Source organism: Paroedura picta, chromosome 14 (assembly GCF_049243985.1).
Source record: "Paroedura picta isolate Pp20150507F chromosome 14, Ppicta_v3.0, whole genome shotgun sequence".
NCBI classification, from domain to species: domain Eukaryota; kingdom Metazoa; phylum Chordata; class Lepidosauria; order Squamata; family Gekkonidae; genus Paroedura; species Paroedura picta.
Window position 1 is genome coordinate 9867735 of NC_135382.1, and position 20656 is coordinate 9888390.

At 44.9% G+C, this 20656-nt stretch overlaps 1 protein-coding gene across 9 annotated transcripts in view; it reads right to left on the reverse strand.

Annotated features, from left to right (window-relative positions):
• The window catches only part of STING1 (stimulator of interferon response cGAMP interactor 1), a 39301-nt gene that overhangs the window by 16675 nt on the left and 1970 nt on the right, over nucleotides 1–20656 (reverse strand). For 2 of the 9 annotated variants that reach the window (XM_077310729.1, XM_077310732.1), the window contains exon 2: nucleotides 1768–1885. In XM_077310729.1, the coding sequence (XP_077166844.1) occupies nucleotides 1768–1885 (118 nt within the window). Of the gene's footprint in view, nucleotides 1–1767; nucleotides 2064–4676; nucleotides 6782–6815; nucleotides 7607–20656 lie in introns of those variants that run through there. The other 7 variants (XM_077310735.1, XM_077310733.1, XM_077310738.1 and 4 more) reach the window with 6 other exon arrangements.

A 20656-nucleotide genomic window follows, 5' to 3' on the forward strand; every position in this document is an offset into this window, starting at 1 on the left:
GTAAGCTGCCCATTCGTACAGGTTTTCGTGGTACAATCACGCCTTCTCGGAAAATGTCCCGCATCCCAGACCTTTTTTAAAAAGTCCCACCTGGGACCGGTGGCTGGCACGGAGCGAGGCGCCCCAGGCACGTCTGCCAGCCCGAGCAGGAACTGGCCGGGTCCCAGAACCTGCCACGTTGCTAAAGCGCCCGCGGACGGCGGGGAGGGCGGGGCAGGCGAACTGACTTTTCAGGCCCCTGCTGGTACGGATGCTTGAGGGAGAGCGGCAGTGGCAGCTGGGCGGAGGGTGCACGCAGGGCAGCCTCGGGGCTCCTGCTCCTGCGACAAAAGGCAGCGCAGCCCCGGTGGCGGCGGAAGGCGATTGACGCGGCAGTGGCGGCTGAGGAGAAGGGCGCGCTAAGTTTGCCTGGTGGCGGCAGCGATTTCCAAATATGCCCGCGCCGCTGGCTGGTGCTGGCTGCCATCTGCCTTCTCAACTGCTCCAATGCCACGGTAAGGGCCGGGGTGGGTGCTGTTTCCTTCCTCCGAGGGCCGTCCGCGATGGAGGAGAGCGTGGCTCCTGCCGCTTCCAGGGAGGCCCTTTTCCGGAGCCTCCTTTCCGGAAGCCGAGAGGTTTCCCCCGCTGCTGAGGCTTGCTCAGGGATTCTAGGAAATATCTGGTGGTGCTCGCATTGGCTGGGGATTGGAAGTGGAGGTGCCCGCTCTAGCCAGCCCCCACCAAAGTGTCCCGTTTTACCAATCTTAAAATCACTAATTACTTTAGTGCTTAAATAATCCTGTGGACTGTTGCTCCACCTGTTATGTTCAGTTCTTGCTCATGCTATGGTCACCTTGATCAGAGTCCCAGGAGCCACTTGGGATTTACTCTCTGGAGTCCTCCCTCCCCTTTTCTCAGGCTCTCATGACCATCTGGCTCCCTATCACCGTCTGAATGTTATGCCTGTGTCAAGCTCTAAAGCATGCATACCCTTTTGATGATAAGGGGTACACATCCTGAAATGGCACAGAGGTCTGGGAGGGCGAGGCCTGGCTCTAGACCTGTTCCAAACTTCTGTATGGCTTTCGCTTTAGAAACAAAGCATTCTACGTAGCCGTTTGTTAACTACTACTGAGTTTTCAATTAACTACTTCAATTAACTACTGAGTTTTCTCCAGAACGAGTTTGCCTTCTTGGGGAGAACTGTCACAGAACATTATACTGTCCTCCTTTCATTTAGTCCTCATTCTGGGAGATTTCCAGCTACAACCTGGAGGTTGGCAAGCCTACTCGAAAGAGAAGCCACTGCCACTGCCTCCCGCCTGAAGATCTTCTGCCCTGATCAGATCCTTGAAAGCACTTTCTGAAGTCTTCCATTTTACTTTTGAGGGAAACGTTTGTTTCAGTTTCCAGTTTCAGTGCTGTAGGGAAGGGCAGTATAGAAATCCAAACAAACAACCAAGAGAATGGTTAAACCATGGAGAGACAGCATGGTGTAGTGGTTAGAGTAGCAGCCTCCAATCTGGAGAACCGGGTTTGATACTCCACATGCAGCCACCCAAGTGACCTTAGGCCAGTCACAGTTCTCAGAGAGCTGTTCTCGCACATCTGATCTTGCAGAGCTCTCTCAGTCCCACCTATGGTGTCTGTTGTGAGAAGAGGAAGCCACTTTGGGACTCCCTTAGATATTGAGAAGTGGGATATAAAAAAACCCAACTCTCCTTCTTTCTATCCTTGCACCCTCATCCATCAATCCCTTGGAATGTGACAAACCTATTCAGCACTCACCTGAGTCTGCAGAAGAAGAAGTCTGCTGTTGGGTGTGAATGTCTGCTTTCTTGGGCTGCTGGGGCAGCTGCAGGCCTGGCCTGGGCACCGTCTGCCTTGCAAAAGGATGGTGTGTGTTCTTTGAGACGGTACAAAGAAATGAGGAAGGGTGGAGTTTGCATCGTCTATCTTAAAAAGAAAATTTTGATACTGAAAGTAAAAGCCCTTTTCTTCCTGTAAAAGCTGTATTAGTCAAGTGCCTTCTGGGTCAGTTCCAGGAACCACAGACTGGCGTGTTGTGGTGAATCATGTGGTTTCTAGAAATATATAAGCAATATGAGAAGTCAGCAGCTCCCTCCCCTTTTCTCCATTGCTTAGAACATTCAGACTAAATTTAACTATTGGTTAATTGCTGTGAAGAGGGCCTGTACCCCATAGAGTTGCCAGGGCAGGCCTGGGGATCTCGTGGAATCACAACAGATCTCCCAATGACAGCTTACTACACAATTTTTTAAAAAACACATACAAATTCAATTCTTTGTCCCAGCCACTCCCACCGACCTCCTCTACCTCCATCCTGAAGACCAGGGGTTTTGTTTTTGGCTGCTCAGAAAGACAATCCTTATATAAACATCTGTTCCACTTAATATTTCTGGTAAGGGCTTGGAGGAGGAGCTGGTCTCATGGCTTAAGTACCACTCAGCACTTAACACCACTCAGGATGGCTGTCCCCAACCCCCCCCCCCCCGAGGGCCTCCTCCTCCAGTCAGCTTGTCTGTCTAGTGGCCAGCCAGGTGCCTTCCGTCCCCCACCCCTGACCACCCCCTCCTCCTCCCACTACCCTCTGAGGATGAGAGGCTGCAGATCCCTGCCGCATGAGAGCTGCCCCTGCCAGTGAGTTCCCTGCCCAGGGGCCTCCAGCCCTTGAGCCTTGGGGTTACCTGGGAGGGCCCCTCACACCTAGATGACTGAGCCACCCATCTGCGGCCTCCTCTGGGGACACGCCGCCCTAACAGCTGGCTGCTACCTTTCCAGGTCCTGGGGAGAAGGGGAGGCTGTCTGCAGAGTCCCTGCCGGTGAGACCCCAGAATTCCTGCCTCAACATTCCCCCGCGTCCTTTGGGGGGCCCACTGGAGACAGCCATGAGCTCATATGTCGCTGCAGCGAGCATGGCAGCCTGCCTACACATGGATGCAGCCCGCCTCGCTGCTGCTCGTGCTGCCACATGCCTTGACCCGATGCCACCACAGCTCTCAGCACACAGAATCACAGCCATATCCACGTGCTGTCTCACCTGGTGCTGCCTTTCCCACCGGCCACGGGCACACTTGCCCGGGGGGGGGGGGCTCCTGCCCTCTGTGCTCGCTCCTCCAGCTTTCCCCGGTCCATGGAGGCCCTCTGCCACCTGCACTCTCTGCCTTGCCACGACAACAACCTCCTGCCCTCCCACCAAAACCTGCGCCAACTCTAGCCTGCCACCTGCGGACTGCTCTCCACCCTGCCTCCCCTTCCCCAGCCAACACGTGCCTGCCCTGGGAGTGGGGTGGAATGGCTAGAGCTCCTGCTGGAGATGGTATGTCCCCACCACAGGGCCTCCATAACTCCTTCCAATTTCTGCCGTTTTCTGCCACCTAGCCCGCCGACTCTTCTGACCTCCCGTTTGCTGCCCCTCCAGCTCCTTGACCCTCTCCCCGTCCTTGCCTGCCTCACCTCCTGCCCTCCCACCTGCCACAAATCCATCTCTTCCCCACCCCATCCGCCAAAACCCCAGCCCTGACATCACCACCACGAGCCCGTCCGCTTCCCTCTCTCCGACGGTGTCGAGCCAGCCTTCCCACAGGTCACTCCTCTCCCCCACTGTACACAACTCCCAATTACATCCATCTTCCATCTCTCCACTAACAAACCCTTATTCGTCCCCACACCACAACAATCCCCACTACACACCCCTCCAACCTACATGCCCTTCCACACAGAACAGCTCACCACCAACTTCTTCCACCCCATCCCCCCAATTCAGCGCCCATTGTATTCCTGAATGCAACGAGCTTTGCCCCTAGTTTCAATGTAAGCATGCACCAAACACACAGCACCTTTAGGTTAGCAGATTCTCAAACCACTTCCGCACACAGGGCAACATCTCATGACATCTCCTATCCTTAATTGTGTGAATAAATAAATTCAGCCATTTCTCCTCTCCACACTCTGGCGCAGCATCTCACCTTTCCCCCTTCTCACTGGCAATGAAAAAGGCACTAGCAAAAGCAACACGCTCTTTTAGTCACCACTCCTCAACCTGTCAATCAATGGAGGCAACCAATCAGAGGTTTGGGTGCCTCCAAAGTCTGTCTGAGTACGAATTTTTTAAGAAATTGAAACTTACGTGTGGCAATGAATATGCGTTGCCACGCAAGACAAAGGACCAAAAAATAAAATACAATAGGGCAAGGGAGGCAGATCCTCAGCCCTGCAATAGTTCAACTGGCATCTTTATCTCCAGTTGTCCCAAGTAACTGCTGTCTTGATGCCCAGTGTCATGAACCAGGCAGAGAACGCCTCTGTACACTCACTAGAATAATCACTTCCTCGAGACCACAGTTGTAGTGAAATCCTAAAGGAATATTTATTTAGTAGACTGGAACAAACAGGCATCAACAGGAATAGTTCGATGAGCAAACTAAATGAGTATGGAAGGCTGAGGGGCAGGTGGACGGACCAGCAGGGTGGGTTGGGAGGGTGAGGAGTGGAAGGGATGGGCGTTTGGCAATTTGTTCAGCAAGACAGCCATGGCAGTGGTGGTTACTTAGGATCTGGAGATAAAGATGACAGGAAATGGTGAGCAAGCTGAGAGGGCAGGACAGCACTCATGAGAGTATAGCACGTTTCCCCCTCCATATGTTCTTATCCCTGTTCGTCTACCACTTACTCACCTCTTGCTCACACGATAGATGGTGGTAAATCCACTTTCTTGGGTTTGCTGCATCACGTTTTAAAAATGGCCTCATCGCGAAACAGCCTCTTATTGTTGTCAAGGTCATTTGGAGGGGGCTCAATAAGTCGACAACATTAGGGGTCTGTGATGCGGAAAATTCCTTGTATGGAAATCATATCTGAATCCTCAGCTTCAATAAAAGCTCTGGAGAAAAGATTTCTCCCTTATATCTCCATGAGAGAGGGGGAAATTCAAAGAACCTGCTTCCCCTATCACTATGTTTTATCACGATGTTTTATTGCTTATTTATTGAAAAATTCAAAAGCCTTTGGGGGTGAGGGGGTAGCCACTTCCAGTGCTAGGAAAAAACAGCACCATTTGAAAGAGACCTAGCACTTCACATAAGGTTCATAAACAGTTGCTCACCTTTTAGACTTCCTTGTGCAAATAAGGGCAGGTGTCCTGTTTACTGGCATACAGTGGCAGTTTCTAGATGTCAGAGTTTGCAAAGCAATACTGCGATCAGCTAACAAAATGCAGTTCCAAAGTTTATGCACAAGGTAGACAACCCTCACAACTGAAGGGACAGGCCAGGGTCAGAGACAAAGACAACACTTTAAAGCAGAGGCAGCCCAATCCATAGCTAACTGGCAAGTTGCTTCCACATAGCCACTCCCCTCTCTACGGCTTTTAAGCACTAGGCTGCTCAGCTGCATGTATTGCATCATAAGCAATGCTGGTTGCCTCAGTCCTGCTCCTGCAGGCACTCATCCTCACCGTTGGTACTGGGCTGTCAGCTAAGCACCATGCCTTTTGTCTTGCAGGTCTCTCCTTATTCTCCTCCTGTGGCGTTCCCAAGGCTCTGGTGACAGGGGTGATGAGAACTGTCAGGCAACTGGCTTAAGGCTGGGGGGCGCATTGGTCCCTGTCTGAGGATCTATGTCTGGCCCCTCAGAGACCACCTCCTCCTGCAGCACCTGTGCCACTGGCTGTGGGTTGGGATCAGGGCCACTGGCTGCCTCTTCCTCCGAGGAGTCTTTTGCATCTCTTGTCTCTGCTGGTCCACATACCAGATCAGGGTAAATAAATTTTGTTGGTCTCAAAGGTGTACTCAAGCTTAAAAAAAAAAGATCTTAAGCATTTAGGTGGGATGGAATCTACTCAATTCATTCTAGGAAAGTGGAGCTCAGCTATATCTTATTGTAGTTAATGCATCCCTTGTAGTAGAACTGTGCCTGTTTCCCAGCCCCCCCCCCCTTTTTATTGCAGGAAGATGTGAGTTCCTTTTCAAGAGTGACATTAAATGACAAGCTTTGCCATTTCTTTCAAAATAATTTGCATTTACCAAGCACAACAAAATAAAATGGAAGGTCGGTTCCGCTAAATATATACTTAAAAACTGATACTGAAAAAAGAGAAAAAAGAGATAGAGGGGGAAATAAAGGGAAAGTCAAGGCTACAACACATGAGTCTGCTCTTTCAACTTCCTTTTCTCCACACAAAGAAACCTAAAAGGTATGCGCTTGTGACGACTTTCCTGTTTCTGAGGAGAGAATGTCGGAGAGGAAGTGTGGGAATCTGGTTCCTTTGTGTACAGATGTCTCCACAGATGTTCATAGTAGTAAATGAGGGAGCTCACCTAGGTCAGCTCTCTCCTCTTTATGCCTGTGAGAAACACCTATTCTCTGTGCTCCTTACATACTATATTACACAGAAGTAAATCAGTTTGGGCTTCATTCTCAGTTCCTCCTACCAAATTCTTTCAACATAGCTTGTTTGTCTCAAACCTTGTAATATAACCATGATATCTCAGGGAGTTTTTTCTGTTTGAGGGAGCTGGTTCCCTGGAGAAAATGGCTGCTTTCCATACACTTTATGGCAGCCTTTCTCAACTTTTTGACCATTTAGATACCCCTGAAACATTCTCCAGGCTTTGAGAAACTCCAGAAGTGGGACGATTGTGCAGAATATGGTTGTGAAGCACAGCCGTGGACACGCCCATCCTGGGCCCCTCCTCTTCCCAACCCCTCCAGGCCCTTTACTGGCCATTGGGGGAGGCAGGTCGACATGACCATATGTAGTCATATCACCCAATAAATGTTTAATAAATTTTAAAAATATATGAAAAATTAATTACCTTTCAACCATTCAGGAAACCCTTCCAAGGCTGTCAAGAAACCCTGGTTGAGAAAGCCTTGTACCTGTCAGGAACCAAGCTGTTATGACCCAGCCATCTCACGGTGCAGACATCACTCTGGGGCTTCCTGGTGAAGCTTTAAGTAAAAGTCTTTATTGTGAAGTTAGCAGTAAAAGTCCATAATGTGCCTATGCTCACAGACAGGAAACTTTGACAGAGACACAGAAGTAGGGGATGGCAAAGCGTATGTGCCTCGGCCGTGGGAATTAGGGATGGGATTTGGTCAGGTATGAAGAGGCATTCACACAGGAAAACAGGATTCTTTGATATGAGTAGGTGCTAACACAGTTCAAACATCTGTTGTTTAGCTAGCCGGGGAAAGCAGCCTTGAAGAGAGATAGCGAGGAGTTGTGGAAGTGGGAAGAAACTTTGAAATGCAGGTGGAGACCAAAGGGGAGGGGTAGTGCCCTTGAACTCTGCCGAGGTGCCAGAGCTTGGTGGGAGTTTTCGGGAACAACGGAGAAGGAGGGAGGCAACCAGGTTGTAAAATGTAAAAGTCGGGGCATGAACCAGAGGTTCATGACAGTACCCCACTGAGGTCCTTGTCCTCCTCAAGCTCCATCTTCAAATTGTTAGTTTTCCAACCTAGATCTAGCATCCCCACTCCTTGGGTCCCACGAATGGCCAGGGAGGGCAACCTATATATATTAGAATCATGGAATCATAGAGTTGGAAGGGGCCATACAGGCCATCTAGTCCAACCCCCTGCTCAACGCAGGATCAGCCCAAAGCATCCTAAAGCATCCAAGAAAAGTGTGTATCCAACCTTTGCTTGAAGACTGCCAGTGAGGGGGAGCTCACCACCGCCTTAGGCAGCCTATTCCACTGCTGAACTACTCTGACTGTGAAATTTTTTTTCCTGATATCTAGCCTATATCGTTGTACTTTTACTTTAAACCCATTACTGTGCGTCCTTTCCTCTGCAGCCAGTGGGAACAGCATCCTGCCCTCCTCCAAGTGACAACCTTTCAGATACTTAAAGAGAGCTATCATGTCCCCTCTCAACCTCCTTTTCTCCAGGCTGAACATTCCCAAGTCCCTCAACCTATCTTCATAGGGCTTGGTCCCTTGGCCCCAAATCATCCTCGTCGCTCTCCTCTGTACCCTTTCAATTTAATCTACGTCCTTCTTGAAGTGAGGCCTCCAGAACTGCACACAGTACTCCAAGTGTGGTCTGACCAGTGCCGTATACAATGGGACTATGACATCTTGTGATTTTGATGTGATGCCCCTGTTGATACAGCCTAAAATGGCATTCGCCTTTTTTACTGCTGCATCACACTGCCTGCTCATGTTTAGTTAGTCAGTCAGTCAGTAACCTTTTATTGGCATAAAATATGTATAAGACATATAAAAATAGGGTTTAAAATTTCAACAAAATTATAAAATAGGCCATCGGGTTACATAACCAAACTGATCTTAAAATTATTAAATAAACTATAAAAGATAAAATACAAGGTAGGCAGCATATTATAATCGCTTCTTAGTTAAAACTCTGGCAACTAAAATGGTTTCCTCTGGGTCTTTGTCAGAGAGCAGAAATTGCAAGGTCATAGATTTACTTACAGAAGGCTTGTTTCCCAGCAAAGCAACAAAACTGTCATCCCGGCATTGCTCATATAAGGGGCAATCTAACAAAATGTGTGAGACAGTCAGGGCAGCCAGAACCACACGGACAGAGTCTCGCATGGTATGGGATACGGTGGAATCTTCCCTCTAAGACCTTTGCGGGGAAAGCATTCATTCGTGCCAGGAGTAAAGCTCTTCTCAGGGGTGGGACATCAAGAAGATGCAAATATGTAGGCATAATATTTCTCTGCATAGTGATGCCAAAGAATGCTGGTGAGTGGACTCGAGCAGACATGTTTAGTTTACAAACCACAAGTACCTCAAGGTCTCGTTCACACAGTGTTACCTAGAAGCGTATCCCCCATCCAGTAGGCATGCTTTTCATTTTTCTGACCCAGATGCAGAACTTTACACTTATCTTTATTAAATTGCATCTTGTTCTCATTTGCCCATTTTTCCATTGTGTTCAGATCTCGTTGGACTCTGTCTCTATCTTCTGGAGTATTTGCCAGTCCTCCCAATGTGGTGTCATCTGCAAACTTGATGAGTAGTCCCTCCACCCCCTCATCTAGATCATTAATAAATATGTTAAAAAGTACGAGACCGAGCACCGAGCCCTGAGGTATCCGGCTACTCACCTTCCTGCAGTCTGATGAAACACCACTGACAACTCTTTGAGTGTGGTTCTCTAACCAATTCCCTATCCACCTAACTATCTGAAAATCCAGATTGCAGTCCTTCAATTTATCCATCAGAACATCATGGGGAACCTTATCAAAAGCTTTACTAAAATCCAAGTAAACGACATCAACTGAATTTCCACGATCCAGCAAACCTGTTACTTGGTCAAAAAAGGAAACCAGGTTGGTCTGACAAGACCTGTTGGAGACAAATCCATGCTGACTTCCTTGGATCACCAAATTGTCCTCCAGATGTTTGCAGATCGCTCCCTTTAATATCTGCTCCATTATCTTCCCCACAACAGAGGTCAGACTCACTGGTCTGTAGTTTCCCGGGTCATCCTTCCTCCCTTTTTTGAAGATCGGAATACAGTTTGCTCTCTTCCAGTCCTCCGGGACATCTCCAGACCTTAAAGATGTCCCAAAGATGATGGACAAGGGTTGTGCAAGTTCTCTGGAAAGTTCTTTGAGCACTCTCGGGTGCATTTCATCCAGCCCAGGGGATTTGAACTCATCCAGTGCAGTTAAATGCCTCTCGACAACCTCTCTGTCCATGTCAGCCTGCCACCCAGACACTATCTCTTGGCTACTGCCATCTCTAGATGTGCCTAAACCCTTTGACCTGTGGGGAAAAAACAGATGTAAAATAGGCGCTGAGCCTTTCTGCTTTTTCTGCGTCCTCCGTTAGAGTTTGTCCATCTGCACCCAACAGTGGGCCTACTGCCTCCTTTACTTTACGTTTGCTCCTCACATAGCTGAAAAATCTTTTCTTGTTACAGTGGGCTTCCCTGGCCAATCTTAGCTCATTCTCAGCTTTGGCTTTTCTGATGATTGATCTACAGTGCCTAGTAACCTGTAGGTACTTTTCTTTAGAGCTCTGTCCTTCCCTCCATTTCCTGAACATTTCCCTTTTCTTTCTTAGTTCCTCTTGAAGTTCTCTGTTCATCCAAATAGGCTTCTTAGAGCTCCTGCAGTGTTTTCTTCTTTCTGGGATAGTCATTGATTGAGCATGCAATAGCTCTTGTTTGAGTAGCGCCCACCCTTCACATGCTCCCTTCCCTTCCAGCATTCTTGTCCATGGTATGACACTCATCATGTCTCTGAGTTTATTAAAGTCTGCCCTACGAAAATCCAACATCCGCGTCTGACTACAAGCTTCCTTGCTTCCCCATCTCAAAAGGAATTCTATGAGGACATGGTCACTTCCCCCTAGGGTCCCCACCTCCTTCACCTCATCCACCAACTCTTGCCTGTTGGTCAGTATTAAGTCCAGTATGGCTGAACCTCTTGTGGGTTCATCTACCTTTTGATAAATGAAATTGTCAGCCAGGCAGGTCAGAAAGTTGCATGACTGAGGACACTTCGCAGAGTTTGTTTCCCAGCACACATCTGGGAAATTGAAGTCACCCATGATCACAAGGTCCTGCTGCTTGGATATTTTCCCAAGCTGCTCACAAAGTGCAACATCCACATCCAGTATGTATGTATGTATGTATGTATATATGTATGTATGTATGTATGTATGTATGTATGTATGTATGTATGTATGAATTTCAGAATAAAGACACAGATTGAAGAAAAGAAAAATACAGTAACAGTCCCATCTTTTATTATTTCCCTAAAATAATGCAATACAATCAGAGTCCAGTAGCAGCTTTAAGACCAACAAAGTTTTATTCAAGGCGTTTGAATAAATCCCAACTTTTTATTTTCCCCATGGCAGTTAATAAATCCTTATATTTTAGACAATCAGTTCTTTTCTGTTTATATTTATTTAAATAAGCTTCTACTGGGGACTTCAGCATAGATGGGCTAGAGCTTATTCTCAATTTGTACCTCAGCCAAGTATTTAACATAGATACCACCCTAGGATGATAGTCCACTTTTCTCCTAGCTCCTAAAAAAGGCCAAAGCAGACTATGAAAACCTTTCTCTAGACTAATCTTCTCGTAGACCAGATCCCTTGATAGTGGGTTAATAATCCAGTCCTCTATCCATGTCAGAGCTGCAGCATGAAGGTACAATTTCAGATTCAGTATGCCTTGTCCTCCTTTCTTCTTATCATCTTGGAGAATTTTAAAAACTATTCTAAGTCTCTCATAATTCCAAATAAATTTGTTTAAGCAGCCTTTCCACTTGTGCAGGGTTTTGTCCTTGATAACTTTTTATTTCAAGTATTGCCTATAGATAAGTTTTGGTAGAACACTCATCTTAATGGTCACCATTTGGGTTAACCACGAAAAGTTCATTGTATACAACCTTTTAAAATCCTCTTGTGTTTTCTTCCATACTGTTTTGTAGTTGTTATTTTAAAAAAAGGTTCTTTATCCACTACTATTCCTAAACATTGAATTTTTTCCGGATTGATATCACAACCAGTTCTACCTTTTAAGTCCTTTTGCACTTGGTCCAATGCTCCCAAAATCAAAACTTGTCTTTATTTATTTTGTAACCAGAAAATTGCCCAAAATCTTTTAGATAATCCAATAATATAAGAAGGGGTTTTTTGGGTGTAGTCAACATAAGAACAACATTGTCTGCAAAGCTTCTCATCTTAAACTCTTCTCCTTCTATCTTTAACGTGGGAAGGTCAGATGTATTTCTGATATTTGTTGCAACGGTTTCCAACACTAAATTCAATAATAAAGGAGATAACAGACAACGTTGTCTGGTACCCCTTTTAATTTGAATTTTCTCTTTGGTAAACATTCCATTGACCAAAATTCTAGCCTCTTGTCTTTAATATATGTTTTATACGTTTTAAAAATACTTCTCCACTATCCATCATTTGCAGGGTTAATTGTAGGAAATTCCATTGAACTTTATCAAAAGCTTTCTTGACATCCAAAAACAAATAAACTGCACATTGTTGTGTTTTGCATACCAGGTGCATTGCATTTAGCCCTAGTCGAATATTGTTTTTCATATACCTTTTAGATCCCTTTAATAAAACCCGGGCTTGCTTCCCATAACATGAGTTTTATTAATAATTAATAAAATTCTTGGAGATCTGCTTGACACTTCTGTAACTTTAGCATCTCATTGAGAATATAATTGTTCATTCTCTATCTTCTCATCCTGATTCTTCCATAGTTTAGCTCTAGAGAGTGATGGTCTGCATATATATTGGGGTAAAAATTCCATATTTACCACTCTTGGTATTAAGCTTCTCAAGAGCCATGTCTTCTTACCCAGATGGGCTCAGTTGCAGTTGATTCGGATATGAAAGTTGATCTAGAAGCTGCTTTGGATCTTGTCCCGGTGTCTCCTATGATAATTGTTTGGCTAATTCTTGTGCTTGTTTTGGTCATTTGACTTCCTCCCGGTAGTAAGACTTCCAAAGCAAAAAGTATCTTTCAGTAATATCTGATCTCCTTTTAAATTAACTTCTGTCATAGAAAGTGAAATTGGGCTCTTTTACATGAAGAATCACTTGTAAGATCTTGAAATATTTTAATTTTCTGCCCTTTGATTTTGAGTGGTTCGTAGCTGTTCTTAGTACAGAATCTTTCACCAGCTTGCTGTCAAAATTTATCAGCACATCTCTTTGCTGCTTATTATGTCCAGCAGCCTTAGAGAAAATCCTGTGTTCCTCCAATTCGAATATCTTCCTCTGAGAGGTATACTTTGAGTAGATCTGTTACCCTTTGATGCAAACCTTGTTTCCCAAAGTCCTTGACAACACATTTGATTATTAAATTCCTTGTCCTGCTTTGAATTTCTAATACCTCAGATTTTTCTTCTGCTGTTACTTTCCAATCCTTTAAATCTGTGACATCACGTTCTGTGTGTTGCACTTTGACATCCTCCTCCTCTATTAGTTTAGAATTAGATTCCACCATTTTTTAAAAAAGATAATCAATTCTGAAAGTTCTTTTTTCTATTATTTCTCTTCTAACTCCAACAATTTCTTTGCTTAAACCTTCAATAAGTGCTCGGAGTTCTCTGGTAAAGGTAAAGGTATCTCCTGTGAAAGCACCGAGTCATGTCTGACCCTTGGGGTGATGCCCTCCAGCGTTTTCATAGCAGACTCAATATGGGTTTGCCAGTGCCTTCCCCAGTCATTACCGTTTACCCCCCAGCAAGCTGGGTACTCATTTTACTGACCTTGGAAGGATGGAAGGCTGAGTCAAACTTGAGCCGGCTGCTGGGATCGAACTCCCAGCCTCATGGGCAGAGCTTCCAGACTGCATTTCTGCTGCCTTACCACTCTGCGCCACAAGAGGCTCATAGTTCTCTGGTATGCTTGTCTAATCCCTGCATAATATGTTAAGTGTCAATGCACTCATTGTCTTCTTCTGGTGCCTCTTTTCCTAGCTTCTTTGTTGTTATTTTATTTGCATATGCCATACCTTTCTTTGTCCTCTAATGAAGCAAATCTGTTAAGCTTTTCCTTTTTGATGGTTTTGAGAAATGTCTCTGCTTAACTGACATTAGTTTACAACCATTGTATATGACACAGAATTTATAATATTCAGAATATATAGCTCAATATCATCAGTAATCAATTACTTGTCATAACTTATTTCATAAAAAGGGGTAAAACAAGGGTAAGTCACAAAGGATTGATAAAGCTATTTTAATTTAATTTCTCATTAAAAAGTCAATGATCTCGATTAATTCAGTTAACATTGACTCTTTAGTCTCTTAGTTCAACGATTATTAGATTTATAATATTTTCTTCATGGACTGGGTGACGTCCTTTTCTTCTTTCTGTGACTATAGCGAAGTCACCAGCAAAACCAGTTTTTTTACCCATAGTATTTACTGCCCTCCTGTGGACAGTTCAGAAAAGCTGAGATATATCAGTGACTCTTACATGGTCGCTAAAACTGCCAGCACGGTATATTAGTCATGTGAACATTTTAAGGATTCGTTTACACTTATATATATATATATATTTTTTTTACAAAACGTGTTTTACTTTAGAACACATTGAGCCTGGTGGCACCTTTAAGATCAACTAAGTTTTATTCTGGGTGTAAGATTTCATGTGCATGCAGACATATGTGGTATAAACATGCACATTCTACATTCCGCAGAGGGTTGGACTAGATGACCCTGGCGGTACCTTCCAATCCTGTGATTCTATTACAGAAGCATGGGGAGACTTTCCAGCCTCTTCAGGAAAAGCATAAGACAATGCTTCAAGCCCAATCCTAGGAATACTACTGTTTGTTGTTACAAATAGGGGATCTATGGGGAAATATAGAAAGTGTACATTGCCTGTCTGGGGAAGGCACTGGCAAACCACCCCGTATTGAGTCTGCCATGAAAACGCTAGAGGGCGTCACCCCAAGGGTCAGACATGACTCGGTGCTTGCACAGGGGATACCTTTACCTTTACCTTTACATTGCCTGTCATAACAAACAAACAAACAAACAAACATTGTACTATGGATTTTCCTTTGGGGTTTCCCTCAGAAGTGAGCTTTTTTGCATTTTTTCTCCTGTGCATAATCTGACTACTGGAAAGAAACTGAAGCTGGGGGTGGGACATCATGTTTGATCTGGTCCACAGAGCTGTAGCCAGCAGGTTTAATTTGTATTGCAGAGCTTTCTCCATCCTGTGGCTCCCAACCCCCTTTTCCCTCTGCTGGCTTCCTAGGAAGGAGCCACTAGAAAAGCAGGCACCCCTGACTGGGGGCTTCCCAAGCTTCAGGCATAATGGATGCACACATCTGGCATCAGCAACCACCCAGGGACTGCACTGGCCTGCTAACTGCTGCTGAATGCCTATGCTTTGCAAATCAAAAACTGGTTACTTTGTCTCGCAGTCTTCTCTGTGGTCAGGTTCCAGCTGGGCTGTTCTAACTGCTGAACATAAATGCCACCACTTCTGAGCCTTGTGACTCATCCTCAGGCAGGACTGCTAATCAAAGACCCAGGATTGAGAGCACTGAGGTGGCACAGCTCCTTGAAGGTTCCACCATGTCCCCAGCTGGCCATTTTTGGGCTCCTCTTCCCGCCTTGCTCTCATTTTTTCCTGCTGGACCAAAGATGTCTCCCCCCAATCAGCTCTTTCTCTTTGGTCTGCTTCTCTTCTTCTCGTGGCCACCCTTAACAACAAACAGCAAACAACCACACATGCAATTACATCAATGTTAAAGAAATAAGGAGGAGGTATACTTGCATAGCAAATTGTCCTGTTTAAGAACCGTACGATCTTTTAAACTTCCCCTGAACTATTTAGTGGTTTTCTTTTAAGCTCAGAGTCTATTTGACACCTAGTTCTTCTAGGTTATAAACAAAGAGCGTTAAGAATTAATGGTTGCAATGGAATACAAGATTAAATAATAAAATTTCAATATGTAACTTAAATCCATTGGAAAACGTTATCTGATGGTGAGGGCTGTTCATAGACAGAATATGCTGCTTGGGAAGGTGGTGGAGTCTCTTTTTGCAGATACGGATTCAATGAAGATCGCAAGCTGGTCTTTCTGAGTTTTGAATTCAGGAGTCTGGTGAAAATCCCTTGTTTTATGTTTAAAGTTAATGATGAGAGTCATGGAAATGGGAAGCTAGTTAGCATTAAGTTGCTGACATACTTTGACAGTGCGAGGTGTCAGTGGTTGGATGAGCAGCACGCGGGTGGGGATGGGGTGGATAAAGAAGGTGGTTGTACGTGGTATGCTCTTCCTCCTGTTGCTGTTAGGTGCGAAGTCATGTCCGACCCATTGCGACCCCATGGACAATGATCCTCCAGGCCTTCCTGTCCTCTACCATTCCCCGGAGTCCATTTAAGTTTGCACCTACTGCTTCAGTGACTCCATCCAGCCACCTCATTCTCTGTCGTTCCCTTCTTCTTTTGCCCTCAATCGCTCCCAGCATTAGGCTCTTCTCCAGGGAGTCTTTCCTTCTCATGAGGTGGCCAAAGTATTTGAGTTTCATCTTCAGGATCTGGCCTTCTATAAGGAGCAGTCAGGGCTGATCTCCACTAGGACTGGCCGGTTTGTTCGCCTTGCAGTCCAAGGGAATCTTCTCCAGCACCAGAGTTCAAAAGCCTCAATTCTTTGGCGCTCGACCTTCCTTATGGTCCAACTTTCACAGCCATACCATAGCCTTGACTAGACGCACTTTTGTTGACAGAGTGATGTCTCTGCTATTTAGGATGCTGTCTAGATTTGCCATAGCTTTCCTCCCCAGGAGCAAGTGTCTTTTAATTTCTTTGCTGCAGTCCCCATCTGCAGTGATCCTGAAGCCCAGGAAAATAAAATCTGTCACTACCTCCATTTCTTCCCCATCTATTTGCCAGGAATTGAGAGGGTCGGATGCCATGATCTTCGTTTTCTTGATGCTGAGTTTCAAGCCAACTTTTGCACTCTCCTCCTTCACCCGCATCAACAGGCTCTTTAATTCCTCTTCACTTTCTCTTCACTCTTCCTCCACAAATGGTAAATTCCCCAGGATTCTAACAGGGGGAAATTGCAGAGGGAAAACTCACAGCCCATACCTGGTGTGCCTGCTCTTCAAGGAAAGATTTAATGACCTGTAAAATGAGTCTAGTTTTATGTTATTTTTATAGTCCACCTTTCTCACTTTGACTCAAGGTGAGTTACTCAGAGCGTGTTCAATACACTTTTTGGCTTCTTTGTTGAGTAAGAGTAAATTTACATACAGCATAATGAAAATGGGTAACAAATTCCAGAGATGAATAGGAAAAAACAGCAATTTGGATTTGTTGTATTCACTTGAGACTGAATTGCCTGGGAAACATTTTGTGTACAATCAAGAGATCCACATTAAGAGAATAATGAGCAAATATATAATCAGTCCATGATGATTTGTCCAAGGAACTTTGTGAATAATTGAGTATTGTGCAACTCTATTGCCAGCATAGAAAAGCTCTCTGAAAATTTCATCTCATTGTGATAGCACGGAGGTAGTGTGTAGGATGGTTTGGGCTGATGGATACAAACTCTGGGAATTTTGTAACAGTTGGATGTGACAGGTAGGCTACAGGTGGAAATGCATTTCCTATTGGAAGTATACCAGATTGCCAACAAAACTGACTTATTAATCTAAGTATGTGCCCTACAACAGTAAAGAATATATACAAAATGATTAATGAATTAACTGTCAGCGTGCAATCCTAATAACAATTATATTGAAGAATGAAGTCTGGTTGGTTTGCATTAGCTACCACCCAATTGCACATTCCTCAAGTCAAGGCTGCTTAATTACTGCCTAATTTCCCTTTGTGTTTACTGATTTGAAGACATAATTACTGGCAGAAAATTGCATGTTACTGATGGTCTCAATAGGTGTGTCACTGCAATAAGATTAGCCAATCCAGTTGAAAATACATAGCCACATCAAAAGGGAAGTAGGTGGAAAACTGGTGGCTGGGACAGGATGTGGTATAATGGCCCTGACCAAGCTACAGATTACCTTTAATGGCATAATAAATACATACAGGTGAACACAACTCAAAGAAAATCTAGACAATAACCCCAATGCACAATTGAACCGAGTATGCTAGCAACTTTGGGCAGTAGAACATGATCCTTCTCACTATGCATGGATTTGATAATTTGTAGTTCAGCCCTGCAGTTCAAACCTAGGCAGTCTGCACTTTGTTTATTCCATTGTCAATCCTATTGAATTCAGATCAATTTGAACTCGGGTCTTCCTCTCCCCCCCTTCCCCATTGAAACAGAAAAGTGTTTTTCACGTGGTTAGGGTAGTTCAGAAGGGGGGGGGGAAGCCAAGCCTCTTTCTTTCTTTTATTGAAGGGGGGGGGGAGAGGAGCCAAGCAGAGCAGGAGCCTCTTTCTTTTCTTGGGGGGGGGGGGGAGGATCGAAGAAGGCAGAGAAGGGAGAAAAAATCCAAGACCAACAGACATTGAGAGAAATTAGAGGCTTCTCCCTTAAGGCAAACTTGTCACATGAGCAGCTTTGGCCAATCAGGGAATCTCTACCACAGAGCAGAACCCAGATTCAAAACAGCCTGCTTTCTCAATCCGAATCTTAAAATATTGAGGTTTAAAAGCACTCTAAGATATTGTACAATAAAGGTAGGGTAAATCCGGATCAATCCTGCTTGTTGCAGAAAGAAAATTTAAATCGCCTGAAATCAAAACGGAAATCGCATTCTGTGTAGACAGCAGGGACTGAATCGACCTGGGATTGGAATAAAAGCTCCATGCAGTTTACACCCTAGCTATATAATCCTGAATTAATCCTGAATTAAGCTATGCTGACTAGAGAAGCCAGGGCAAACCAGAATAATGTGAGGAAGGGTATCAGGAACATCACAACCATGCAAGCAAAGTCTCTCCACTACCAAATTCCGCTACCAAAATTTGACAGGATATGCCATGAGACTTGCTCGAAGAAAAGACATTTCGTTTTGCCAGGAGTAATGCCTTCCTTGCCTGAAAGGATTCTGAGGAGCAAAGGTAGAAAGATAGAACTTTATAAAATAGAGGGATATCCCAAAATCTAGGTGAGCGAGGGCTGCAAGGAGCTGAGTTTAGAAACTGTAATTCCAGGTCCTCAAATCTCCGTGAAAACATTTTAAATATGTATTTTCCCTCTTGACCCAAGAGTTGTAGTGCACAAAGTTCATTATTAACGGTCTGTATACAGACTGGACCACAAGACTGGAACAAAAAAGACTAGGACAGGTCACAAAGGTAGCGCAGCTGGCATTTTCCTCTGTCCATCAAGACAAGTTACTAGCACCCTATCTGGCCCCAGAACACCTAGCCACAGTGATCCATGCAATATACACCTCTAGGCTGGATTAGTGTAACTCACTCTATGCAGGCCTTCCGTTATTCTTGCTCCAGAAATTACAGTTGGTTCAAAATATAGCTGCCCGCATCTCACCCAAACACTGTGGAGAGCCCACATGACCCCAAATTGTTCAGCAGCTGCACTAGCTACCAATTGAGTACCAGATTAGGTTTAAGGTGCTGGTACTCATCTTCAAGGCCATACGTAGTCCGGGTCCTGCAGACTGCAGGGGATATACTTGTCCATATCCTCTGAAGAGCAACATGCCCCATCCATGCTAATGAACTGGTGATCCTGGGCCCCAAAGAAGTCTGCCTGGCCTCAACAAGAGCCAGGACCTTTTTGTCTGTGCCTCCAACATGCTGGAATGAGCTATCCAACGAGATCAAGGTGGGTTTTAAACAGTTCCATGGGGCCTGCAAAACAGAGCTCTACTGCCAGGCTTTTGTCTGAAGGCCAACAATGGGAGGCCTTCCCGGCAGCCTGGACCAATCCCTGCCAGGCAACTGTACCACTCCATTGTCTGTACCAAGCTCATGGTCTTCTCCTCTCTTAACTGTTACTATTACCATATTGTTTAATGCTCCCAAATTATGTTTAATGTTGACTGTTTGACTATTATGACCATTATGATCTATTCTTGTTAAAAATGGTTTGTTGTATGTTCTATCTTGCTGGTTCTCTGTACACCGCCCCGAGATGTCACAGTGAGGGTTGGTATATAAACTGAATAAATAAAAGATGGACCCTTCTGGGCCTGAAGGCTTAAACTGCTGCTGGTGGGTCACTTCTGGCTAGTTGCCCCTCATGAGATCATGGATCTAAAAGCCTGGGTGGGTTTGTATGGATGGAGCTTTGGAAAGATTGGTGGAAGCTATTATTTATTTAGTAATAGTATACACCCTGATCTTGATGACCCAGGCTAGTCTGATCTTGTCAGATCTCAGAAGCCAAGCAGGGTTGGCTTTGGTTAGTACTTGGATGGGGAACCACCAAGAAAATTACCACACAAAGGCAGGCAATGGCCAACCACCTCAGTTCATCTCTTGCGTATAGGGTTGCCATCACCACTGGGAGAGGGACTCTTGAGGTAAGGAAAAGTGGGAAGCTGCACCTATGACTTACTCTGGCAGCTCTGCCAACCAAAAGGGCCCAAATTATTATGCAGTGTGCTCTTAATCTTGACAGAGCTGTTGTTCAATGGCAGATCATTCCAAGCAGCATCGAACAGTCAAGCTTGGATCGGGGAGCTCTAACTGGATACAGTGAAAGAAAGTGGATCTTTCATAGCTTCAGCCTCCATGCCTCATACCCAGCTTCTGAGGATTCACTTAGGTCTATTGCTCCACTACAAGAACTTGATCAAGCAGAGTACCAAGTTTGAATATTTATCCCTTGTGTTGTTGACTCAGGAGAGACTAAGGACTGTAGTATATGTGCTTTTGCCCTTTCATTGCAACCTGATCTATTAGAGATGGTCTTTGACCTGATGTTGAGGACTTTCAGTGTTTTGGTTCCAAAAGATTTTGACTTTCATGTTGAAGCTCCTCTGACAGGTGTGTTACAAGACTTCATGAGCTATTCTGAAATACCATCATCCCCATATGCAAGGAAGATCATTACTTTCTACTTTGTCTTGTTGTCTTTTGACCAAATGCATTAGAAAAGGTCCCTTGCCTCAGGCAAATAAATGGCCTCTGGCACAACACATGGCCACTTTGTGCCATTTACTGAGATTGTTGTCCAAAGCATTTTTCTTTGTACCCTCATTTTTGGAAACCAGGTAGGTGAG